We start from the raw sequence: 27,599 nt of genomic DNA, 5'->3' as shown, positions 1-27,599 counted from the left end.
TTTTCTCTCTGTGATGAATAACACTTAGCTGTACATTTGACTATAGAAGTGCTCAGATTTTTTTTTTCTTTAAAACAGGGGTTTCTTTCAGTTAACTTTCAACTTCTAAACACCATGTAAATCACCTAAACTATATGCCCTGTCTCTGGATTTAACATAGAAGAACAGGTACTTTCAGAGAGTGATTTATCTTCGTCATAGGAAGATTTCTAAAATATTTTAGATGAATTATCTTACTTAATCATCTATCCCTTTATATTTCTCTGTGGATCTGATTTAATGATGGACACTAGGCAACAGAGATCAGCATATATGCTGGATAGTGTCTAATCCTCACTGAGATGAAGCACAGACAAGCTACTGTAAAAGCAAGCTCATGTCACTTCTGCTGGGAGGAAGTCATCCCAGAAACAATGAACAGTCTCGATAACATTATTGCACAACATTTTAACTGCTGTTATCATCAGTTGAGATCAACCAGATTCCCTCTGAGCATTTATATTTCAGTGGGAAACTAGATCCCATTAGCAGTGTACCTGGTCTGGTGAAACCCATGGGTATTTTAGTTAAGTTATGAATCTAATGTGATTTTGACAGTTCCAGCCTCGCTTTTTGTTCTCTTCAGTCACACCACCCACCTATGTCATGCATTTTCCTCAAGAAATGTAAAAGTAAAGTTTGGCTAACCATTTGTTCCAGGCATCTGACAGATATTGGTATTTAGAACTGATTGAAAATTCTAGAAAAATGAACAGATTTTTTTTTTCTTCAAACTTTAAAAGCCAATTTACTTAATTAGTTTCAAATAACCATTTTAATTAAAAGAAAAAGAAATGTTTTCATTGAAAGTATAGTAATATCTGGGGTACATAACATAAAAGTTTTGAAACAAGATTATTTTTAAAAGATTTTTAAAATGCCCATAGGAAAAGGAGAAAATGCATTTGGGGAAAACAACAGTATGAAATATTTTTATACAAAATATTTCAGCCAGTTCTAATTGCAATATTTGTATCTTTGCTTTTCCAGCAAAGTGCTGAATGTCCTGGAGTTGTTATGTTCAAAATGCATCCTGTTAAAGAAATATATACAATATATATTTTGCATATGTATATGAACATATACAGAAATATATATCCTAAGGGCCTCATTTACCTTCCTTTCTGATGATGGGCTGGACGTTGCTTTCAATTATGTTAATTTCTGAAAGTATAGAAAATGGAATATAAAATACATTCCATTCTTACAGTTTCTGTATGGTAATAATCAGTTTAGTCTGGTCATAAAGATGTGGACAAAATCACAGGTATTAATGGGTGGCAAAGTGTATCAAACTAATCTAGAGTATGGATCCTGATTCGAGTTACTAAAAGGTGTACACAAGTGACCTGCAGATGGAGTCTGCTGGTACATTATTTGCCTTTGTTTGTGCCTTATGAAACCCATGATAATGTAAGGTACAAAAACATTATGGCTTATATACTTCCCTACATAAAGATTTGCACTATTCCCTGATGTATCTTAAATTCAGACCTTGCCCTTTTCATTAGGGAGCTGATCTGTTTAAACAGAGGAAACCATCTGACATTCAGAACTATTCTTACACTTGATGGAATATCAGAGAGTGGTATTTTGGAGATCAAGTTGTGCCATTTGGAGATCAAGTTGTCCCTCTACACCTAAGACAGACTCAAGTATTCATTGAACAGATAATTAATGATGGATCGTTGTTTGACTTGTACCCACTCATTGCTAGAGAAGCCTTCACTGGCAGTGGTTCCTGCCTTCAACTAAATCAACAGTTACAACTTTCTTCATGTTTTAAGAAAGACCTCCCTTACTTCACAGACGTTGCTTCTCATGCTACTCTCACTGGCTGTGGAAGATAGAATCATAGAATATCTCGAGTTGGAAGGGACCCATAAGGATCACCAACTCCATTGCTCTCACAGGACTACCCAAAACTAAACCATATGACTAAGAGCATCGAATAGATGCTTCTTGAACTCTGACAGGCTTGGTGCTGTGACCACTTCCCTGGGGAGCCTCTTCCAGTGACGAACCACCTTCTCAGTGAAGAACCTTTTCCTAAAGTCCAGTCTGAACTTCCCGTAATGCAGCTTCATTCCATTTCCTTGTGTCTTATCACTGGTCACCAGAGAGAGAAGATCAGCACCTTCCCTTCCACTGTCCCACTTGAGGAAGTTTTAGACTGCAGTTACGTCTACCCTCAGCCTTCGTTTCTCCAAGCCGAACAAATCAAGTGACCTCAGATACTCCCTGTAAGTCTTGTCCTTGAGACCTCTCACCATCTTGATTGCCCTCTTCTGGGCACAGTGTAATAGTTTGATGTGCTTCCTACACTGAGGTGCCCAAACCGGCACACAGTACACCAGGTGGGGCTGCACAAGTGCAGTGCAGAATAGGACAATCACCTGCCTCAGCCAGCAAATGATGCCATGATTGATGCACCCCAGGGCACAGTTGGCCCATATTCAATTTGCCATCAAGATATATTATTTTACTTCTTGCTCCAAAAGTCTTTTAATTTCAGTGTGTCCATTCTTGGTCTTCAAAGGTCTGATGGTTTCTGTTTCTCCTGAGAATGTGGGTATTATTCTACAGAAATTTTATCAACTGCCTAAATTCATATGCCCTCTCAAGCCAAGCTTCAGCAAGATCTTTTTCTTCTAACAGTTTCTTTCAACAGGTTCTACTTTATATGCAGAAAATAAATGCAAAGCCTGAGAAAGAGTGCAAGACAACAAAAAAGTTTCCTTGTTTACTCTTACTCCTTAAAAAGAAAATGGCCAGAACAACTGCTTCCCATACAAGCCTCATATTTGCACACATGGGGAATGGGCGGAACGAGTACACTCTGTCTCTCTGGAAGCATTTATGAAGAAGAAAGCATCTCAGTGCAGAGTTTGGTCACTGCTACATCTTGGAGAGTCAGTACAGAGCAATGCTATGTCTTGGAAAGAGAGGCAGTACGACTGTGCTATGCACCAAGCACTGAACCTTGGCTAAAATCTGAAAAGCAATCTTTTCCATATGTATCTTGCCTACCCCAAAGAGTTTGAACAGCTTACTTCCGGGTTACTTTCCTGTCACGCATCTGGAAAGGGGAAAAAATACATACAGTAGCACAACAGCCAGAAACATTCTATTTTGATTCTTTCTCTTCCTGTGCTTCACTGGCACATCTTACTTTCCCAGAAATTCCTTTATTTTTGATTGAAAAAAACTCTACAATTCAAGATTTGAATTGGCAACATTTAAAAAGCAATCTCAAACCCATCTGGAAGTATTTAAAATGCACTTACTGTAAAACGTCAGCGGAATCTCTTTGAAGGTACTGTCACGAACAAACTATAAATATAGAAAAATAATTTTAAAATTTCAAAGAAAGAGCACTTGCCTGTTAGTTTCCTAATGTTTTTGGGTAGTATTCACTGCTTCATTGATCTAAAATTTAAGCTATGCAATCTGCCTAGATAGGTCCTCTCATTCATTGTTGTTGGAGAATAATCTCAAGAGGGTAGCTGAGGTAGATAAGGATGCCAATTTTTCTCCACAAGCTATAGAGGCTGATGGATTTAATGACATAGCAATTTAGCCACTCTATAGGTCTCTTAAAGAGGGATTGCCTCAAGAATTTAGAAGTGATTTATTTTATTTGAGTGATAAAGTGTAGCTAAACCAGACAGCAGATTTGGGACAGTTCAAATTGGATTTATCCAAAAGCAAATATTCTACAACTATTAGGTGTTGAAAAACAAATTCTAACTATTGATTGCAGCGCATCATTCATGATTATATTTGGGTAACTGGGAGCTATTTAATGTGTTGTCTGCTGAAGAAACAGAGGGATCCTTATCAGATAATCAATTATGAATTATACTCAGTTTCACAGAACCTGCCAAAAAGGCAGAGGGATTATTATTTAAAGAGTACCTTAATTTGAATGTATTTAATCAACTTCTTCAGGATTGTGAGCAACTGATCATTTCCAACAGGCAGATCTGAAAAAAGAAATAGGCATGTAAGAGGAAACACACGTTTTTGTTCATTTTACTTTCATTAACAGTGATCAATCACTCTTAAACACACAAGCATGTACTTGTACATATACATTTTTTCTTCTATATTTGTGGAAAATATAGCATATGGACTCTTGTCTTCAGTCTACTGGACATGCCCAGAATTTCAAATGGTTGTCATGGTTTCAAGCAAGGTTCTTGCACAAAAAGAGTAACGAGGTAACTTTTCTGCTTCTAATGTCACATAGGAATTGTGTCTTTAAAGTAACTTTTAAATATTACTGCACCTACATAACATGTAAACAGATTCAGAAGAGTTTGTATAAATTCCACAAACTAATACTCACCTGCTGGATATAGGAGTTTATCAATGACATGAATGACACCATTGGTTGCCATGAGATCAGGTTCTCTTGATTTCAGTTCATTAACCAGAAGAGTATCATTCACCTGGAAAAGGATGAAAAGAACACAGGTTTCAGGGACATTAGAAACAACCCCAAGCCCTAATATAATGTTCAGAGAAATGTATCCTCTTCTGTAATATGGATAGACATGGAACGTCAAATCCCTGTTACAAGGCTGTACCAGGGAGACTTCTCTTTCGACACTTAACTGTTTTCAAGTAGAGTTTCCCTCCTTGGATGGTTTTAAGAATGTTTGTCACACCAGGCTCAAAGCCACTTCCAATGAAAACTCCTTGTGTCAAGTGATAAAGAATAATATTCCTGAGAGCATTTTTGTCTCCTATTTAAAAAGAAAATAAAAGTAGGAGTAAAAATTAATTGGCAAAGGATAGTTCTTTCTGGAAATTATAAGGATTAACACAGGCTTGATCCAGAATCAAGCAGTTTCAATGAAGCTACCATGAACACATGCAATTTGACTCTGTCAAAATTATGATAAATTGAAAAAACCCAATCATATGACAAAAAGGCACTCAGAAGATAACCATAAAGATGCTATGAGAATTCCTAGAAAAAAAGAACATAAAAGCAGCAAGCATTTTCTTACTTTTCTGTATTATTTTCTTTTATTTGCTTGCACCTCTAAACAGATTTTTTTTTTTTCCTTTTTCTTAAATCTATTCCACAAATCATTTGCAAACAAAATAATTTCAGGACCACTAAGCAGTTAGCATCACCAAATTTCACCAAGCTGCTAGTTAAACTCTATCCTTAATACTGCTGAAATTAAAGTGAACCATAGCTAACAATGAATGTAATTATTCTCTTGTTGCAACATCCTTCTCAGATGACTGGGGACAGGTCACAACTCCATATGCACACATCTTTTCCCATCTGGAGCAGGAGAACGTTTCTGTTTACTTCAGGCAGAAAAGAAGGAGTCATTTGGAGTGCTTTTTTTCTCTGTTCTTACAGAGAACAGATACAGATTGGAGAAGTTGGGAAAGAGGAAAAAGAACTCCTATTCTAGGTCAATGCTTAAAATAACTTAACTCCTATTCTATTGGTTAATGCTTAAAATAATCTTTGGTTTGTGTCTTTCTTACAGATAAATAAAGCATTTCTTTATATTCCTTAAAAAAAATAAATATTTGTTTTATTTTTTTATGGAGAAATCAATATATTATCTTTAAAGAAAGCCAAGGCAGAATTCCAGAAAGTAATCTCTCACAAAAAAAATGGATATTCTGCTGAAAAAAAAGTAATAAGGATAAATTAAAATCTCATCTGCCAAGGTAAATAAGTAGAAACTGACTACAATGATGGGAGAAGATAGTACACAAAACACCTAGAAAAGCAGAATGGCAAATATAGTTGTATTCTTATAGAAAATATCCAAAATGTCATGGGCCTTAGGTACAATATCAATCTGTGTATTGAAGTAAAAAATAATGGGCCTGATAAGCTCAATCTTATTTTATAAAATAACTGTATAGTCCAAAAAAAGAGAACAATGGCAATTATTCAGTTACTTCAGTTCACAGATTGAGACAAGCTTCATTTCATTTTATAGCTGTCTAATGTTAGGCATTTAGGCTATCTGATAATTTACTGTTAGTCACCAGGGACACACCACACTAGGAGGTAATTTAGACCATTATCATAACTTTAAAATGGTGAAGAAATAATTCAAATTCACGGTGCCTCATTAGTAAGCTAAGGGCTTCATAGAACTGGGATTGCTGCTTATCAATGCTCGGAGCTGGACTCTTTGAAGTCATTACGGATTCCTGGGATTTGGCTTAACGCCTCCGAACTTTGATCTGAAAAGTGCAGGAATGGAAAATGTGACAGACCTTATGGATGTGGGATTCAAGACAAACACTCCTCCCACACTTGTGCACAGGCCAGATTCACATTACTCTTGAATAAACTAAAACTATTTATAGTGCTGTAGCTACAGTCTACCCCTATAGTGGGAAAATCTGCATGACATTCAATAAATTACTTTTAAATCTTGTGAAAAATCTATATAATTCCAGAGTTTAAAAGTGTAAATTCAGAAGAAATTAAATACAGTGTCATTTATTAATATATATCAATTTTTAACCTATAAAGCATAGGTGATACCAGAAATAGAAGAGAGAAGAGAAGAGAAGAGAAGAGAAGAGAAGAGAAGAGAAGAGAAGAGAAGAGAGAAGAGAAGAGAAGAGAAGAGAAGAGAAGAGAAGAGAAGAGAAGAGAAGAGAAGAGGTAGGAAAGTCAATACTACATATCATTCAGTGTAATGATCACAGCTAGAAAATAAACGTGATAGAAGAGACTATTCAGTTTAAAAAAATCTATAGCTATTTTGAATGATGAAAAGTTGAAGCTAATTAAATGAATGCAGATTTTAACTTGGAAGCTAATCATATCTCAGAATAATATATCAAAGATTAAAATTTAAATTTAAATTCATGTTGGATGCTTTCTTCCAAAAAGGTATTTTCTCTAGGCCTCAAGAAGGAAGTAATTTAAGAAAGTCTTATGACCTGCTCTATGCAAAAAGTCAGCTGTTTTATCAGAGATCTTTTCTGTAAGAAATGCACTAGCTACCTTTCCCATCAACTTTACCTTTGCTTATAGTTCTAGTTTTCTTATGTTACTTACTTATCAATATGTCCTTATCATCATCGGTCAAACCTTTAAAGGCATCATTAGTTGGAACAAACAGAGTCCATTCCCCAGGCCGTGACAGAACATCATCTAAATCCGCAGCTTTCACCAGACTGAGGAAAACGCTGTTTACAACAGACAAAACAGAGATACGTTCTGTTTAAACATAATAATTATACTGGAGTTCAGGCACTTGGTACCTTCATTTTCTCTGATAGTGCATCAATCTTCAAACACACTTGCAATTGCCCAGAAATAGAGAGTGGAGGAGGAAAATGAGGAAATATTTAAGCATAGCAGACTGAACAAAAAGGATTTGAGGGGATATATAGATATATTTATATATATTGGCAACCTGGATGCCGTGGTTTAACTCAGATCAGAATTAACTGAATAAAAAGCCCACAGATCAAATTGATGAAGGGAGAATAGCAAGGGTAGTTGCTTTCTCTGGGAGTATTGAGATACTTGCAGGAAGGAGACAGAAGTACATACTGGAAGAGTATGCAATCAAGCTGCACCCATGTGGAGTTGTACTCATTAATTAAACCTCCAGGCTCTGTTGCATTCATACCTCTGGATGTATCATCCAACCCCTTTTATCCTCTTATTCCTCTCATTCTGGTGTCTTAATGACTCCTGTGTGCTGTAAGCAAACATTCAAGCTTAAAGTCTAGGAGCCCTTTCTGCATACAGCTGGAGGAGAACATTTTTTTTTTCCTGTCATGCCCAACCCCACTGCCACCCCACTTTTTTTTTTTTTTCCAAGGAGGAAATAACCCCTTCCCTGCCCTCTCTATCCCACAGAATCCAACAACCCACAGTTCACAACTATTTCTCTGACCAGCTATCCTGTATAGATGGTTACACACTGTAGGAAAATCTCAGTGCTATAAAAATTGTTACTCACCTAAAACGCTTATCACTTCTCAGCATTTCATGCAATGTCTTTTCTGCTGGATTGATGATCTGTCTGAAGATGTGAATAAAACCATTTCTTCCTTCTTTGCTTCCTCTGACCATGCATGAATTTTCAATACATACAGCCTGATTGAAAGAGAGACAAGTGTAGCTATTCACACAATGATACACATTTAAACATATTTGTAAAATGAGATGGATGCATACTTCCCAGTAGACTCCTAAATTTAAAAATAATCTTCATATTGATTTCCTACATTTGAATTGTGTGTTCTTACCAGGAAATGTGGTGCTGCTTGAGAAAGCAAAAGTAGCAAAATCTGGAGCAAGTTAATATGGTATAAATATTTCCAAACTTTTTTTTTTTTTATTCCTTCAAGAATGTTATAAATTAGTTCTGAAAACTAGCTTTAAAAAAATTGTTACTAATGGAGTGCCAAATCTAGAATCCTGTTTTGTTTTCCCAGAGAGTATTCCATGCAAACAAAGTTTCCTTCAATAAAGATCAGATTTTAATTTTTTCTTAGCTTAGAAACATCAAGATCTTTCTTAGATCATCATAATAGTAAATGTTGGAGGTTTTGTTCAGATTTGTCTTTTATTTTTTCATGACACTTCATTTTCATCGTTGGAATACATATTGTCAGGGAGGCCCATTCACTTACTGTGCGATACACAAAGACTCTAAGTAGTTTTCCTCCAATTGTCTCCAGTTCTTGTCCATTGTACAGTTCATTGAGTCCAACTTTCACTTTTATAATGTGATTCTGCAGGATTGTTCTAAGAAGACGTTGATCCATCCTTAAGGTGTCATCTACAAATCCATTTAAATATTAATATATAGTGACTTATATAGTGAATTTTCATTCAAATAAGGTTAACTGTGGACAATATATTAAAAGACCACCGAAATACGTAATCTTTCTAGGAAATTCTTGAGTTAAGGCTTGGACATATCTGTGTATACAGAAAATGAATTGTTAAGCAGTTTCTGCAGATCATCATTCCTTAAATTCAGACATGAACTTTTGACATGGCCTTGACTAATTACTGTAAATAATATGCCAGATGATTTATATGTGGTCCTGGTCCATCTTCTGAATCACTGCTGAAATTCTTGTTACAAATTTTTCCTTTCTGCCTCTGAGCCTTAAAAACTTTCCAAATTGGCTTCTGTGGTGGTGAGTTAACTCTCAGATTCTTGGGGGAAGGGGTAGGATGTCCATGTGGTCTCTTCTGCAAATATGCAAGTAGCTGTTTTATAGTATATTTTTATCAGTTTCTCTCTGCTTTAATGTACTGGAATATACCAGCCACTTTCTCCTTTTGAGAATAAATTGGGAATGTAATGCAAATAATGCAAAGCTTAAGGGAACTGGCAGTCCATTAAAATATTTCTTTTCCCACAATCTGTCTGTGCATAGTTTGTATATTATTTTAGTTATATGATTTCCATGAACAAATGATACTACTAAAAACCGGTTGTGCAGGCTGGTGGTTAGGCTTGTTTTGTCTTTCTGCATGGTATGTACTTTGAAAGGATGAATTATCTCTATTTGTCTACGGCTCTTTTTCCTTGGGACTTAGAACTAAGTACTGGGCTTATTTGGAAAAATGTCAAGACAGTATATATTCTTGCTTATTTTGACATTCAGAGCATAATCTTTGAAAGCCACTAACCTGAGAAAGCACCATTCAGAGGTGCCAGGAGAGTGTATTGTCCTTCTGGTCTTAGAGAAGATGCCAGTCCTAGCTGTGCAACCAGGTCTGTAAAAGTAGTTTGCTGGGCACCCCCAAGCTCAGTGACTTGCTTGGCTGGAAATAAAGAAATAAGATAAGGCATTTTAACACACAATTTATTACTTTTCATGATTTGGATTCTCCATGCTTATCTATAACAATATATCTGAGGTAAGACTGTAGAAAACATCTTCAGTATAAAAAGTTTTTCATACACATCACTGACCAGAATCAGGAATTAGCACTTCATCAATGAGGTGGATAACGCCATTGCTTGTCACAATATCTTTGCGTTTCACCATCTTCACTCCATTCACAGTCAGACTTTCACCATCACAACCAACTTCAACTGTGTTTCCTTCCAAGGTTTCATAGACAGCTCCACCTGTGATAGCTTCAGAGCACTGTAGAGTATTTAAAATATGGAACTTCACAAGGGCTGCAGAGAAAAAAACAAAAAGTTCATATGTAGGTATTTGGACTCATATATAAATATATATACTTCACACATAGGTGTGGGATAAATTATTACATCTACGCTATCTTTGTTTACCAGAATATTTGTTCATTGTCATTCACACATTCTTTATTGAAAGATATTTATATGAGAATCAATACTAGAGGCCTCTAAACAACATCTGTGGCCAGAAATCTTTGGCATCCCTTACATTATGAAAACTATATTGTTTGTACTGCAGTCTGCATGTAACATAACCCGATGACTGCAGATATGTTCCAAATGGACCTGAGTATAAAAGTTTATAGGCTATACAAAGTCAGCCCCAGATTTATATTTTGTTATATATGAGATTCAATGTACTATCCTATCAGTATACCAAAAGAATCAGCCAATAATTCCTGAAAGTAAACTGAAAAAAATACTGAAAAAGCCAAACCAAAAATTCTGTATTATTTCAAGATTCCATTTTTAATCATTGTCTCACATTAAAACTAGCCCAGATCACTCTTTTCACCATTCGACATTGAGATACTGCACACTGACTTAATTATAATGAAATGATGGAGAACATTTTTAGTGCAGTGGAGCTCATAAATGAGAATAGGAATGTAGCCTTCCATTTCTTAGTGGTTCATTACATCACTGGTCACATAACAGACTTGATTCAATTATTATGCAGTTTTATTGTAGCTCCCAAAAGAGTAAGTGTGCTGACTGTTATAGTTTGTCAGAATATATGTGTAAATTCAGTTCAGCTTGCAGGGGTCAGCATGTCTTTTACAAGAACATGTCCTTTTTGTATAAAAATGCTGTTAATGAGAAAGCTATGAGAGAATCCCATATTCAGATAGCCCAGCATTTCAAGAGTCAGAAAACTATTGGAACTGTGCAGCTGAACTATTGTCAACATCAATGTGCCTATATTTTCATTTTCCGTCAAATTGTTTTGGAAACTAAGTTTTCAGTGAATTTGAATCCTTAGGTAACTGGAAAAACGAGAGATGGAAGAAATAACTCCTCCTATGTGTATGAAAGTACAAATGCTACATTTCAGAGTTATCAGGATAATGTAGTTTCTAACTTCTGATCCACTCACCTGTATTTCTCATTTGCAAATTAAGGCTACTTACCTTCAGACGCCACTTTGTCACCCATGATCCTTTCTAGGATTCCTCTTGGAAGTCTCTCAAAAGCTTCATTAGTAGGAGCAAAAAGTGTGTAATGACCTGGCCTTCCTAGAATATCCAAGACATCTGATGTGATGGCAGCAGCCTAGAAAATAAATCTGGTTTTCAGTGTGTGCTATTTAAAATATTACAAAAATCCATTATCTGCCTAGTTTCACTTAGTGCCCACTGACACTTTAATAGTAGGCTGAGTTCAGTGTTACAGAAATACGATAAAATTAATTGACAAAAAGGAATAGAAAATTAATTTTGTGGGGAAAAATGTTTTTTGATATACTGAGTTATCTCTTTAATTAATCAGTAAATTCTGACAAAGGTGAAAACAGAGCAGAAATTTTATTATGACCTGAATTTTTAAATGAAAAATGTGAGCTTATAGGTTTTGACTAATTAGATTAAAGCAGTAGCCTATCAAAGCCAATAATTTTTCCCTGAAATAATAAAAAAATGTATTATAGGGATATGAATAATTTGATTAAATACAAGGAGGAAGTTTTGGATCACAACAGGAGGCTGATGGTTGACCTTATTGCCCTCTACAGGTTCCAGAGGAGGGGAAGTGGAGAGGGAGATGATGACCTCTTCTCCCAGATATACAGGTATGGGGAACAGTTCAGAGCTACTCCAGGGGAGTTTTAGACCAGACATTGGGAAGCATTTATTTACTAAGAGGGTGGTCAAACACTGGAACAGGCTTCCTGGAAAACTGGTCAATGCCCCAAGCCTGTCAGTGCTTAAGAGACATTTGACAATGCCCTTAACAATATGTGTTAACTTTTGGTCAGGCCTGATTAACCACTGTCATCTATAACCATTATGGAATGTATATTTTTAAACATGTGCAGCATGAAACCTCATTTTCAGTCCCATATCCCATTAGAAAGTTCCATAAGCAGACACCTCTAGAAGAAGGAGAAATTAGAAACTTGGACCGAAAAAACCCTGCTTTCTCTCTGCAAGAAAAACCCTTCCTATATGTATCTAGTGGTGTTCTGAGACTTGCTGTGAGTCAGGTTCTGGAATCTATTTGGCCTTTTTTTACCATTTCTTATTGTTCATTTTGAAAATATCCTTATTTATCTAGCACCAGACACTGTAAGTTATCTTCACACATTTCATTACCTCAGTATATGAAGAGAAGACACAATTTTTTACAGACAGGGACACATTTTTTCCTACTCATGTGGTCTTATTTGATCCACAAATGCAGAAAAAGATACTTTACCTCTTTACACAGCTAGATTTGCAAGACTAGCTGAAGTTCTTAATTTAATTTATTGGTTTCTTACTGAACTAACCCTTCTTACTTCCAGGTATCATACACAAATAGAAAAGAAAGAAGAAAAAATTAAGAGAAACAGTTTTATTTCTGTGCACTTACTCTAAGTGATGAAAGATCATCCTCAACCTCAATAAAATCTTGAATGGTATTTCCGACAGCAGTCAGGACACGATCGATGACATGAACAACACCATTGGTAGCAATCTGGTTGCCATGGATGACCCTGGCACAGTTTACAGTAACAACCTATATTTGAAGAATCAAGCAGTAGAAGATTAAACATCAATTTGATCTTATACTTGGAATCTAATTCTTACAGACTGGCAATGTATGTACTGTACATTAAATATTCATTGTTGTTCTTTCACTTTCTATTTTAAATTTTAAGTAAAACCTTTTAAGATTTGAAAGGTTGACTAAGTTTCTGGAAAGCTAGCAGCTGATTTATTCAGGCTACATTGATTTCAAAATAATGTTTTATTTCTTCTTGCAAATTCATGTTTGTTTTCCATATCTGGTTAATATGGTGATTTTATTGTTTTTACTGATGTAGAGTGTAGTCCAACATACATATTTTGATGTATTTAAAGCAACGAAGATGAGTGACTTGACTGGGAGATTTGTAGCATTTATAATTTTTTTTTTCCAGCCAAATAATGGATGTGTGTCCCCTACAATCTTAAATATTTCTACTGTGCACTCCAAAAAAAAAAAAAAGATCTGATTTAATATTTTTTTGTAAGCATATGAATAGTATATTTTGCTCTCAGACTTATTATGATCATATATTTTGGTGACAAAAGGCTTTGTCTTTTAGGAAGAAAGTTCATTCTCAGTTAAACTTTGATTTCTAAACAGCAAACACACATGTTCGTTAATTCTTTCTTAGTAATTAACCTATGCAGCAGAAAAAACATCTTGAAGAGAAAAAAGTATTTATTTTTGTCAGTGGCAACCGACTTGCTAGATATTAACTTTTCTATAACTTATTTTCTTAACTATAGAAGGAAATAAAATAAAGAAGAATGGCTATAACTGAAGAATTATAAGAGGGAGAAAAAAAAGATAATATACGTACCCCATTAGGATAATGGTTAATAAACAATTTCTGGTCATTATACATAGACACCAGAGTCATGCCATGCTTAAGATCTTTTGTCAGCATGCGCTTGTTTACCATGTGGTGGCGGAGAGCATTATACAGTTCAATATTTACATTGTCAACCAAATTCTTGTGAATTTCCTGCAGAAGAAAAGTATTTTTTTAATTAGAAGATTCAAAACATTCCTCCAGTCAGAAAGACGTACCAATTGTTTTACCTTAACATGTGCTTTCCATATATTCTATTATGGATATTTCCTGTTAGGAGACATGACTGATACCTGTCAATCTGGGTCTATTTAAATGATATTATAGTCTGATTTGTTCACAAATGGAAAACAAGGTCTCATTATAGACAAGTCATTGAATAAGCTTTGATTCAATATTTATTTAACTAAAACCATTACTAAAAGGACACTTGAATCACTGACAAGGTACAATTATACTCTGCATCATGGAATTGCTGGAATTCCTGTCAGTTTCCCCAAAATTATGCTAACAGCACTAACAGTATTAATATTTGTCATGCAAATGCTTAAATAAAAAATCCCTTACATTTCCTTAGTACTCCTGAAAATAAATTCAGACTCTCTAGCTTCAACAATGCATATTAAAAATGCAACTTATTTTATTGTAACTTGTGTAATGTCTTTTTATATCTAAAATTTTCATATTGTTTCAAGTCTCTTGCAGCTAGAAGAACATTAACTGAATTAGAAGTACACTTTAACACATGCATGCGTGCACACACACACACACTTACTGAATTTAATTGCTCCCATGCTTCATTGCTTGGTGCAAAGAAAGTGAATGATCCTCGTCCCTCAATCTCTTCTCTCAGCTTTGATATGTCAGAATACTCTTGCGTGGAGGTAGCTCCCACAATTCCAAGTGTACCATATACATGATCAATAGGAGCAACTAAAATAAATATGAGATGAGGATACTGTAAACACTTCAGTCATGCAGTTTCTCACCATCAAATCTTCATTTCTTTTGGTTGGACAATAGTATTGCCTTACTGAATCTATATAAATCAATATTAAAACTATGTGCTTGGATTAAAATTGCATTGCCAAAACCCATCCAAACACATCTTCTTGTTATTTTTTTTTGTTTTCTTAATCAAAAATTAGATCAAACAAAATCAAATACTTTAATGTTTTCTTTAGAAGAGTTGTCTTTTTTTGTGCCAACCCAACCTGAAATGAGAGGCTATCCACTGAGTCCAGGAGTAATTTCCATCTATATACATGAAGCTTTCAATGTATTTGGTCTCATTTGGTCCTGGTGGACCAGATTTATTCTTGCAAGGCCTCTTGCTCTTCTTCCAATGTGTTGTTTGTGCATATATTGATTCATCCAGAGAGTAAGAATAGACATAGTCTCACAGTTACATCAGTGCTACAGAACAGAATTCAGCTCTCCTAATTCTAGGCATCTAGAATTAAGGCATTTGCACGCAAGCTCGTTGTTCTTGGTTTTTTTTATGGTCATGGAGAGGAACAGGCAATTCTAGACTGTAACTGACCTCATCCTAATGTAAACATCTAACATGAGATTAATTCATCTAAACAAACTGAACTCTGCCTTAGATATGCCTAACTATTACTGAATGTACAAGGATTAGTTCACAGACAGGGATCCAAATTTATGAAATATATTTCTTCTCAGATTACTCTTCCCTGCTGCAATTAATTTTATTTATGCTAAACAGAACAGCACAAATTTTTAACTCCTCCTTAGTTTATCTAAAGCCTATAAAACTCTTAGAAAATAACATTCAAGTCTTCTCAGGAAAAGGAATAAACAGCATTTAGATATGCCCCAGCTCATGTCCGGTGTTTCTGACCTTACTGGTATGATTTAGGCTATTGTGGTGTGTGAAGGGAATAGGAACAAAAGTTCTTCTTTGGCAGCTTTGAGAACTGAAGACACTACTGTCACTCTCCAATCCAGTAACTGGAAAGAGCTTGGAAATCCAACTTCAAACTACTTGATCAAATTCAAAGCTGGTTGATTTTTGGCTGTGCTGGTTCTATGTAACTGAAGCTGTGTATTCTCAGGCAGGAATCCTTAAAAAGAGGCAATCATTTCTCCAGATGACTGCCTTTGAAAGTCTCCTGTATTGTAACATTTTTCATATACTGACTCATTCACACAAAAATAAACTTGTACCTGCAGGACATCCTCTCGTACCATCCATCTTCATATAGCCAGGACAGCACTCATATAAGACAGTTCTGTGGGATGTAGACAAAAGCACTATTAAATAATATACAGGACAAGTGCATACTAATTTTAGCTACGTCTAATTTTTATTATTATATTATTGATTTTTCATTGTTAAGTACACACTCTGCAGGTCTTCATCTCTTTTTTATCATTCAACCTTTTCCACATAGACGACAAATCGGCTATATTTTATTAAATGCAAGGCTTTTCAATTCACAGAATGGCTGCCATTATTAAGTGCTAGGAAGGAACATGGGAGGGGATGTAGAACTCATTTAGTCTTATTAAAAGATTATGTGACTAGAACAGCAACTTGAAGAAAATAAACCTCAACTGGTCTATTTTGAAAAGATTATATGGGATTGAAGAAAGGAAGAATTAACCCGAGGACATTTAGAGAGACATGTATTGAGAGACACTGGTTGCAGCAGGGTTGTAAAGGAAAAAGAAAAAAATACTTAAATGAAGGGAACAGAAATTAAAATGACAAAACTACCTGGATAGAGGAATTAAACAGATATTTAGAAGGTCCTGTGGATTGTATATAATAGAAAGTGGGATGGCAGAGCCTGTTTTTCAAGGAAGACTGAAGAAGCTCAGGAATGAGGGAGAAAACTAATTTAGAAAAGACATGATGCAGGTTACAGAGAAGGAAGTCACTAAAGACTGGATGGATACAAGTGGAAGTTCACTGGTAAAAGTAATGAGGATGAAAACCAGACTACAAGAAATAAAAACCAGAGTTAAAACAGTATGACATCACAGAACACTTCAAATTTAGCAATATCAGGGATGAGGAACTGTTATGTAATGATATCAATAAGATATCCTCACTCTTGAATACATGGAAGATATACATAAGAGCAAACCAGGGCTAACTGATTATGCCATATGGTAACACTCAATTTAGCATTGATGGTCTTATAAGATATAATGTCTTCTTAATTTATATGCCAGAAATAAAAGCTTTACCACAGATCTGCTTGGCAAATTTTGCTCTCTAACATGAAAGTGAAAATTCAGTAAAGTTATCCCAGAGTTAATGTTGGGTCATTGGGAGAGGGAATGCCAACAAAATAGACAAAGTTACCAAAGCCTAAAACATAAGCTTTAAGACATTAGACTTCAGATATTACTTTGCAAATTATGGTACACTGTGAATGACATAGAAATATTGCCATCATGGTTTTACATAATACATTTATTTTTATAAGTGTGGCTGATGTTGGCAGTGCTGGAGTTCTGAACACTAATTCCTTGAAGTTTTTTGCTGAGTATTTACCCCTACATTCCAGCTTTTAATTTATAGACTCTTTGGTGGCAGCTGAGTACACTTCTCTCATTTTTCATAAACTAAAGCTGACAAAACTTTAACCACAAATACACTAAAAGGAACAGCTTATTAAAATGAAAAGTTGGACTTTAGGCCTTCAACATCTATATTACTTGAAGAGATTAAAAAGGAGAAAGTAGATTGAAAAAACAATAACATCACAAAGCATGACTTTAAAAGTGAGGATTTTAATACTGTAGTTGACAGAAATCTGATAGAGCTGGTGATGATTAAAGATTAAAAAAAAAAAAATCAACAAACCATAGTTTTTCATTCCTCTGTGCTATGAACACATTGTCTCCATTCCCTCATATACATACACACATGACCTATTCACCCTTCTGCCATGTGCGTCTTTTCAACTGAGAAGCCAAATATTGAAAATATTTGTATAGTTCTTTTTAATACATCTCTTTCTTTAAAGCAATTCACTAAATGACTATTTCTTTAGAATTCAAGAATAGCATACAGTTCAGGCTACAGATTTTCTGACTAATAAGGAAATTAACCTTATAATTTTCTTCCTTATTTCATGCCTGCCAGAAGCTAATTAAAAAAAAAAAAAAAATCTGATTAAAGTAAACTGTGTAGTAGAATAAGAGTCAGAATGTTCTCCCAACTGTGTGAAATGCTTTGTCATGGGAAAATATTTTTTTCCTTCCATGGAATAGAAAACATCTCCCCCTCACTCCCTGAGCGGCTATGAAAGATTGCAGTCTATTTAGCTTTTGGAAAAAGGAAGGAGGAAGCTGAGTTATAAGCACAGAATAAGACATGGCAAGTTTAGTCTTTTTTACAATATTCAAGAATGACACAATTAATGAAAGGCAGAAAATTGGCTGAAGAACATAGTTAAGAAAAAAAAAATGTTTCTTCAGCCAAGCATTGCAAGATCAGTGCCTTTTTTACCGTGTAACTTTTTATGTACAGCCCAGGCTTTTTTTTTCAGTCATCAAGGGTTACCGTAAATTCCCAATTAGATTATTTGTGTTCCTTTACAGTTGACTGCAATTAGAAAGTCCATGTATCAGCTGTGCTCAAAATGTAGTGAGAAAGATGGAATGGGAGAAAAGAGGTTTTTATGGAAGATCCCACAATAAGGTTAGAACCAGAAAAAACTCACTGCAAGATTCAGTTCCTCAGCACCACTCGTGTATAGAGTACACAGGGAAGTACCATCCCACACCATAAGTTATCCTCAGCTTTATCTCCTTTCTAGTTTAACATACAAAGGGGCCAAAGCAAAGGAAACAGCTAGTTGGATAACAAGACATGCTGCATTATTGAATTTTTGGAGGGTGGGATTTTTTTTGGTTTTGTTTGTTTTGGTTTTTTGTTTTGGGGTAAGGTTTTTTGGTTAGTTGTTTTGGGGTTTTTTGTTTGTTTGTTTGTTTGGGTTTTTTTTAGTACAGAGTTGTTCTGATCTTATCCAAAGGAGTATATTCCAAAGGAAGAAGAGGAAGTGCAACACTACCTTATGTCCTATTATTCTTGGCTAACAGAGATAGTTTTCAGTTTATTCAGATCAACTCTGTGACTCATCTGTTTCTACACCTTGCTGGCATGGAGACAAAATACTGCAGAGAATCAGTGGAAAGACTTCTGGAACAACAGGCTTTGATTTTAGCTAATCTTTAAGTTTCATACTAGTTGGAAGTTCACAGGAATGGGTAGGAAGTGTAAATAATAAAAGCATTTTTAAATTAACAATTTATAGGTCATATATACAAGTTAGGGAGGATTTGTTATCATGGGGATACTAACATGAAAAGAGCCATTGTCCTTTGGATTAGCATTCTTGTTACAGTAACCTCTTTAGTCATGTCTGCATTTCTGCTTTCAGTACACAGGGTATAAAACTCCCACTGACAGCTAAGACTAACTTGTAACACATGCTTTCTTACAGTCACTAAAAAAAAAACCCAAACAAACACCTCTCAGGAGTTCTATGACCTAATTTACTGTCATACACACTGTTTTCCCCCTCTGGCCTTGTTCTGTGGGTGCTTGTACAATTGTAGGAGTGCTAAAAGAAGAGGGAGAGGTAGGTGATGTTTTTTGTAGACTCTCATGCTCAAATCCAGCCAGCCTCACAGCAAAAGACATTCCTCTGGTTGGCTGTAGCTGACTTCTTACTTAGGACCTTACACAGGCTTTTTAAAATATTTTAGAGCTTAGATTTTTCTAAATTCTAGTCAGTGAAGACGTCACCTGACTTTAGTTCAATGAATCCAAACTGCCTGTTGCTTCAAAATATTTTTCCTGGGTACCTATCACCACATAACTCTTTGTACTTCCAGAGCTCAGCAGAGTAATGAATTCCCTGTCAGATTTGTGCTGAGAGCAGACTTTTTCTCATGAGAAGACATGACATCTATCTAGGAATAAAACCACAGGAGTAGGTTGGTTTCCAAAACTGGCTTTAAGAATATTCAAGTTTCAGCCTAAGTCATTTTCAGGAAATACCCTTCTTCCCAATGTGTCTGCACTAGTGTAAAACATATTGCCAAAAATGTCAGCGGTATGGCAGACTTCACTCAAAAGGTTCACTATTTTGGATGGCTTGCAGCATGTCCATGGAAGGAAAAGGGAAGTCAGTATTATAATGCCACCTGGAGGAGAAGGAAAGATCTGATAAAGATCTATGGGTCCTCAAAAAAAATTAAGGTAATGGTGGGGCAAATGACCATACACAGTCTAGTCTGACTGGAAATTGATCATTATTACCATCATTGAATGCATACAAATACGAAATTTGAATGAAAAATTATTTCTAACCTGACTGGATTTGCTTATAAAAACAAAACCAAAATCAAAATGGAAGAGACTGGTTAGGGTTCCAGTTCCAAAGAAACTTCTGGGGATTTAGAATAATCAGATTGCTTATCTTGGTTGGATATTCATTATGGTTTGTGCTACATCCACTCTAACTTACTACTGTTACTTTCTTCAACACTTTTGAGTAAGTAAATAGTAACCAACAATCTTTACAACAGCAGAAAGCTTAGGTGCCAGCTTGGCCCATGAAAATCAGGTCTTTTTCTTGGCTCTAGTGGGGCCACGGTATCGTTCTTCATGTCTAGACTGATTTCAGAGTTGAGACTTCAAAGCCATGGCAGTGCTTGAAAGGCAAGACTGTGTCTTGGAATCAGTGTTTTACCATTTCAGAAGTATAACTCAACTCCATCAATTTATGGTATGTTGTCAGAGCACTAAAAACATTTTCTCAGAAAGAAAATGGAAGAAAACTTCCTACTGCTCTATCTTCTCTCAGTCTTTTTTCCTAAGGATCCCTTCCAACAGTGTGTATTCATCTTTCAGGAATCTCAAAAAATGCAAAGCTTCTGACACCCAACAGGAGCAGTAGAAGCCACAATCCAAACTTAGTTCACGTCCTTGCCTAACTACTATCTGATTTACGTATCTGATTTTAACAGTGCAAAAATTGTTACTGGAGGCATTTTTTTCCCATTACAAATAATTTGTGAGCCTTAATCAGTTTTAGATTAGTAAGCGTAGGGATCATGCTCAAGAACTACGAATATAATTGTTTGTCAGCCAGGACAGCTGAACCAGCCAAAAAATGAAACAAAGTATAAAGATAACTTTAAAGAAAAATGAAAAAAAAATAGGAAAAGGATACTTTTTTAATTGTGAAAGTGTCATGTATATAGATGCTCTGAAGAGCATGAGAGACTGTAGCCATATCAGCACTGCTAATGATGCATGCACAGTGCATCATTTTTTGGTGTCCTTTCTATTTCTCAGCACAAACTCAGATTCTGTCTGCATCTAGTTCTTTGTCAGTGTAGAATTCTTTGATTTTCTGTAAAGCACTGTCCAATGAATTTTATACGTGTTTACAAGGTCTTACAGTTGCAGTTTTAACATAAAAGTGTTCTGTTTGTAAAAGCTCACATGGATTCAAAGTGAGATATGCATAATTGTTTGAAGTCAAACATAACTATCTTTTTTTTAATTTAGCATTGTTTGTATGTTTAGAAACACTTTTTAAATCTTGAAGAATGGACTGGAAAATGTGGATTCTATTTACTCATGAATTTGACAATCAGGAGACTCAAAATATGAGTAATTACAAATTTTCAGTCACTACTTGTTCCAGCTTTCCTTTCCAGTTTACTTAGTGAATTATTCTTAATCAGAAAAATATTTTCAAGATAATTTAAGAGCTTGTTTACAAAGGGAGTCATTTTTGACTGGCTTATGTTACTAACACTGTGGATATATTTCTTCCATATTAACCTCTGTTAAGGAAGCCTTTGGCACAGAAACAAAAATCTCTGTTCTACATTACATTAACATCTGAAACAGTGGTTGATTTTCATCAGAAAAATTTTAAATACAAATCTTAATTTAAATTAAGTTAGGTTACATATAACGTACACTATTTATCAATATAACATGTTCATGTCTTAGGGCATGCAACATCCCAGTGACTATTCAAATTGTGTACTTCAATATTACTGTGGCATTTGGAAAAGTTCTACAGGCTTTCCTTAAGAGACCTCTAGTACCCTAAGACAGAGTAGCAATTGAAGCCTGGACTCCTTGCTCACTCAAGCCTTTCTGAAAATGTCACCCCAGACCTATTTGGACCTTGTAAGACAATAGTGGGAAAATAAAAATAATGATTTCCTGTGACAACTGCTGAGAAATTTATCCAAGTAATTGCATAATAGCAAGAGAAAATATGGTACACAAGAAAAACATTAGTTTATTATATTGGGTAAACAAAGTCAGTCTCTGTTAAATTACTTAATTCTAAGTGAGACAAGTGGGAAAAGTTCAGAACGGGAGGTTTTCTGTGTGTTTACACTCTGAATTTGCTCTGTGGATGATGAAGTAGTAGTGACTTCGACATTTTGTCACAGAGAAGGCAATGACTTGCTTTCTCAGAAGTGACATGTACACACAGATTCCAAAAGGGTGCCAGACTCACCCAGATTTAATCTGTAGCCACAACTATATTTTGATTTTTTTTTTTCTTTGTGGAGAGGTGTGGTCTGAGCACACAGCTCCCCTGGGTAGTGCCAAGTACTTTTCACAACTGGCCTATTAGGTCAGAGCTATGAATACTTAAAGTATTGCTGAAACTATTACTTTGAAGCCTCTTAAACTTAGAAAAGACTATATACTATGTTGTAGTTTTCAGACTTTCCACTCCTTTAGTGATTACTTTTGGCAACAATTATTGGATCAGTCATCCAGATGGTTTTAGAAGCATTTAGGAGAATGTGTGTAACCCTGTAAAATTATGAACTGAATTGTTCCTGTGTCTGCATTTGAAACAAACTTAGTTTCTCTCTGAGAAAAGGAGAGTTTTCTAATCATACATTATACTATCGTACATTATACAATCTCTCAAATGGGGAATAGTTTTATAACAGAACATACTTACGCTTTTTTTCCACAGATGGCTCCCTGGTACCAGTTTCTGCAGGTGCTGAAGTATTTCTTTTTTGTTCCCATAACTTGTTGAAGGGCACAGACATTTGGTCTAGGGGTGGGAGCGAGAAACAATTTAAAAAGAATTTTCTGTACATCTTTGGAAAAGTTTTATTTAAAACAGTGTCAGATATCGTTTCATTGAGCAAGAATTAGAAATGAACACCTGGCTTCAGTTCCCAGGGCAGGTGTGTTTTCAAGCGATCACAGTGCAAGCTCCCAGGACTGCCCAGCTGGGTTCCTTGGCAAGCCCACCCTCCCACCGGGGACAGAAGGTTCCTCTCCTTTCTGGTTTGACCCACTGTTTCTGTTGGGCAGTGATCGCCAGCTGTGCCTAGTCAAGTCTCAATATGCTCTCCCTTCCCTCTGCAAAGTGAATTAATTACCAGCCACCAGGGACCAAGCTGTGAATACCATCAGCCTCTTTTCATTAAATTTTTTGTCTTGTATACATCTGTGCAGCTGAAGGTCATGGGGAGATAGGGAAGAAAAGTGCCTTGTTCTTTATGTAGAAGGAAACCCTGTCTTCTGCAGATCAATCAGCTATTTTGATTACCAACCATATGGAATACCGCAGGCACCTAAGTAAACATTCTGGGAATTACTGGTGACCAAAGGGTAAACTGACATGTAAATAAAAGGAGTCACAGATTTCAAATGAGTAATGCTTTTTCCTTAGCATGGTAGTGTACAGAAGAGGAATTTCTTAATGGCAAATTCCATGAAGCAAAGGCAGTTTGTCACTGATTTTTATACTTCAACAGTGAAAAAAAAAAAAAAACAAACCCCACACATCTGTTCAAGAGGCAGAATATATATTTTACATCAATGGGAAGCCAGTGAACCTTTTTATTTTAAAAGTTCAGGAAGTGTGTGTGTGTACCAGGCAGAGGGAATTCAACAAAGGAAGATAGGATGGTAAAACATTCTTATTCACAGAATGCTTTTTACTTAAGAAGACTGAAGGAAAATATGTTTAAACACATGTGTCTCCCTGACACCAGCTGTTCAAATTATTTCCATGTCTCTGAGCAGCCTGGCTTGTAAGCATTGTCTTTGAGGTACCCTGCCGAGCAGCTTGCCACATTATTCTAGTGGGAACAGAAGTTTTACAAAGAGCTCCCATTTATACATTCCCATGTTAGAAAGCATTTAAATAGAGTTTATGATATTCATTAGGGTGGACTAAAGTGTACAAATGCTGTGGGATATATGTCAACTCTATTCAAACATTTTAAAATATATATTGAACATATCTGATGATCCATTACATTAATTGTGAACTGTAATTAACTTCAGTGATTCTAAAATGCATGCATTTTATCCATCGGGAAATGGTGAATTTAAATTTTTCCATATTTTGTAAAGTTTAACAGTATTCTGTCTCCTTTTGAAACTCCCCAGAAAGCTTTTTATTTAGGATCAATTCTTGTAAACTTAATTGAGAAAGAAAGATCTACTTGAACAATAGTAAGAATTCGTAGTGAAAAATCACGTTTCAAGTAATGCGAGAAGAAAGAAGACAATAAAGATTAACAAGCACCCATTTAAAATAGAAACAAAACACAGTTACTTACCCTTGGTCGCGTGCCCTTATTCGACTATGAGTTAAAATCTTGTCATAGTGAGCAGAAGCAGCTGCTTGTTCAAAAGCAGACAAGAAAAAAGTGGAAAAGGTGAATAAGAAAAAGATCTTCATCTTTAGTCCTCTGTTGCTTCTGGCAAGTCTAGAAGAGAGAACTGGCAAAGGGTCTGGAGAGCTGACAATTTATATACATGCTGGAAGGTGGTGGGAGGGAACCACAGGATTAACCTGAAACTTCATACCACCCTCCTCAGAACAGCATGCTCTCACTGCAGCTTCAGTAACCTAAATTAACACCATACATTAACCATATAAAATATTTTTTTAATCCCCAATTGACTAATTTATTCCTTATTACAGAAAGCTTAGCATTTTATTCTGCTGACACAACAGCAGAGAAAGTTTGAAAAGTTCAGACTTCGACTTATGGTTTATTTATAGCACTGAAGCATCCAGAGGTCGTGATCATTGCATGTGGTTTTGTTCAAACCCAGAGGAAGATGCTGCCTGTTCCCATAAGAACTGCACTGACTTCCTTTGTTTTCCATGTCCTCACAGTTATCAGCTATGAGCTGTTTAACTAGTCAAGCTGATGGAAGTTCCAAACAATACTGTTACCAATAACCTGAAATAGCACTTTTGTCTTGAAAAAAAAAAAAAAGCTGTATTAACACACATTCTGATTATGAATTTGTTACACAATAAATGCAGTATTAGCGTAAACATTCATTCTAACAGTTGCTATTACATAATGCCTTTATTCAGAGCTTTATGTAATCATATAAAAATCACTGAGTAATTGATTTTAAATTTGATTATGTATCTTTTTCTACAATTCTTGGGAGCCTCTTGTGAAGTAAATGGAAAATGTAATTTTAGGCTGTAAATGAGGGAATTGAGACAGAAGGGTGAAGTGACAGGCTCAAGCCACCAGTGAAGTGACATTCTTAATTCTCCAGAGACAGTTGGTGTTTGGACATCAATCCAGGAGTTTTGTGACAAAGGAAAAAATTGGACACTAAGAATTTATATAGAAGTGTTCACATATGAATGCAATTCCAACGTATAGTCTATAGATCATTTCAGATCTTATGAAGGTCAGGTCAGTTCCAATGACAGTACTTTCCTGTAGTTTCTTCCACCAAACTACAGTGGGTGGTTATGTGAGTAACTGGAAATGGATGAATTTTGAGTGTATTGGACTGACACACCAGGGACCAACTTCTCATTATAGAACAGAGACAAATGGGGCAGGAACAGTGACTATTACCTATATATATTATAGTTAAAGATTATAGCTAGACATAGGTCTATAGACATTTGATGATTAAGATTACATCTTATATAACCATAGAAATTCAAGGTTTGTAAGCTTAAAAGTGGGAGCATTTGGTTAAATGGTAAGGAGACTTTTTTATTACTGCAGCCTGTGCTCATCCTACTTGTAAATGACTCGAGATAGGTCATGGAAGTATCAGCATCTCCAGATTCACTGTGCCTGAACTTAGTACAACTCCATGCCTAAAACCATCACTGTCAGATCAGCTGATGGAGGTGATGGGTCGACTCTGTGATATAATATTACAGGTTTTAAGACTATGTCACTGCTGTGCTCCTTCTATTCCTCTTAGAGCTTTTTATCTCTTTCTGGTCTTTACAGCAAGAAATACAGTGAGAAATATCATCTCTTAAATGTCTAGCTATGACATTTCAAGTTGTTCATTAGCATCACTTGACTACCCTTTACAGTGCTCATTCTACAGATGAAAAAATTAGAAGATACTCTGTTAAAGTAAATTGACAAACTTCAGAAAGTCTCAGAACTGTCCCAGTAACCTGCCTTCTCAGGAGTGCCTCCCTCCTGAGTGTCTCAACTCTCAGCATACCTCATGTTCTTCTATTCCACACTTAACAGGTAGCATCAAAAAATGAGCAGAAACTAACTGCTGCATGCACTTTGAGCTCCTGTTTACTGAACTATCCACCCCAGTTAAAGAAGGAGCAATTTGAATGGGCAAGTATTTTTATTTCCAGATTTTTCCAGGTTTCTGAGGAGTGACACAGTCTTAAATTGTAGAGAACACGATTTGTTGGTATTAATGCCCGAGTAAGCTATATTTCTTAAACTGGTAGTTCTTATTAATAACAACTTACTCTTCCCTGTTTCCATTTTTCTTTGATAATGATAGTTGCTGAATGTAACGGGAACAAATAGTGATTCTAAGACCATTCAACTTCCCACTTCCATACCTTAATGTCATAAAACTCCCCATTCCACTTCAGAGGTACAGAAGAAAAGGTCTGAAGGATTGTTATATGTCAAACATGTAACAGAGGCACAGAAAATGGTAAGGAAGAAGTATACAAATATGAAGTCATATTAATTAACCAAATTAAAGAATAGTCAACATTAAATCTTACAGTAACCTGGAGACATCATTATATGTAATGAGGCAAATGTTAGTAAAAAATGAGTCAATGCAGATGTAAAGTTCACTGAAATAAAATAGCATGAGGGAAATGTAATGACCACAAGTTTGACTTCCTGAAAAATCTCTAAACTACTGAATGAATTGCTCTGGTGAGTGGTATAAAAATGCATAAGTCCTAAAATGGATAAAGTTCATCTTTAACTGGAAATTACAATTTCAAAAATCAACAACCCACTGTAAACTGCACAATCTTAAAATTTAAAAACTTACAGTGAAAAAAACCCCAACCCAAACCGGAAAATACTAAGAAGATAAAAGAGTCCAATTATATGAATTCTATTCTTCTTTTATGCTCATGTTAGCTCGATGATAAAAACAAACAATAAAGCCATGGTTTTGTTTTTCCTGGGATATAATGGCTTGTTGAACAGCATGGTAGAGTCATAATTTTTTGATTTGCCAACTGAAATACTGTTCTAGTTAACCAAGACTTTATTCATTTGCGATTGTTACTACTTTATTTTTTCTTTATTTAGCAAGGTGGCTACACAATCAAGTAGCCACCTTAGGTTTTTTCTTCCTTTAGCTAAATACTTGGTATGATATTATACTTCCTAAAGGAAGTGATGTTTAAATTCTAATTATAAACGTTGCAAATCTAATCATAAGATACATTAAAGCACATCGTAGATGTGAATTATTATTGTAGTAATAGGACTTTGAATTATCCATATCAGAATAAGCATAT

At 35.5% G+C, this 27,599-nt stretch overlaps 1 protein-coding gene across 3 annotated transcripts in view; it reads right to left on the bottom strand.

Moving 5' to 3' along the window:
• Window positions 1-24,568, bottom strand: part of POSTN (periostin, osteoblast specific factor) — a 34,939-nt gene extending 10,371 nt beyond the window's left edge. For all 3 annotated transcript variants that reach the window (XM_010148782.1, XM_010148783.1, XM_010148784.1), the window contains exons 1-16: window positions 24,412-24,568; window positions 22,788-22,886; window positions 15,979-16,043; window positions 14,564-14,721; window positions 13,777-13,941; window positions 12,798-12,944; window positions 11,360-11,501; window positions 9,996-10,208; window positions 9,710-9,844; window positions 8,695-8,843; window positions 8,019-8,155; window positions 7,103-7,233; window positions 4,660-4,790; window positions 4,391-4,493; window positions 3,958-4,025; window positions 3,327-3,372 (exon numbers count right to left, since the gene is read on the bottom strand). In XM_010148782.1, the coding sequence (XP_010147084.1) occupies window positions 3,327-3,372; window positions 3,958-4,025; window positions 4,391-4,493; window positions 4,660-4,790; window positions 7,103-7,233; window positions 8,019-8,155; window positions 8,695-8,843; window positions 9,710-9,844; window positions 9,996-10,208; window positions 11,360-11,501; window positions 12,798-12,944; window positions 13,777-13,941; window positions 14,564-14,721; window positions 15,979-16,043; window positions 22,788-22,886; window positions 24,412-24,533 (2,011 nt within the window). In that variant the 5' untranslated portion in view covers window positions 24,534-24,568. The remainder of the gene's footprint in view (window positions 1-3,326; window positions 3,373-3,957; window positions 4,026-4,390; window positions 4,494-4,659; window positions 4,791-7,102; window positions 7,234-8,018; window positions 8,156-8,694; window positions 8,844-9,709; window positions 9,845-9,995; window positions 10,209-11,359; window positions 11,502-12,797; window positions 12,945-13,776; window positions 13,942-14,563; window positions 14,722-15,978; window positions 16,044-22,787; window positions 22,887-24,411) is intronic.
• Window positions 24,569-27,599: the final 3,031 nt, after the last annotated feature.

This window comes from Eurypyga helias, unplaced genomic scaffold (assembly GCF_000690775.1).
Source record: "Eurypyga helias isolate BGI_N326 unplaced genomic scaffold, ASM69077v1 scaffold383, whole genome shotgun sequence".
NCBI lineage: Eukaryota > Metazoa > Chordata > Aves > Eurypygiformes > Eurypygidae > Eurypyga > Eurypyga helias.
The sequence above is the reverse complement of the archived record's forward strand: the minus strand, read 5'-3'. Positions and strand labels throughout refer to the sequence as shown.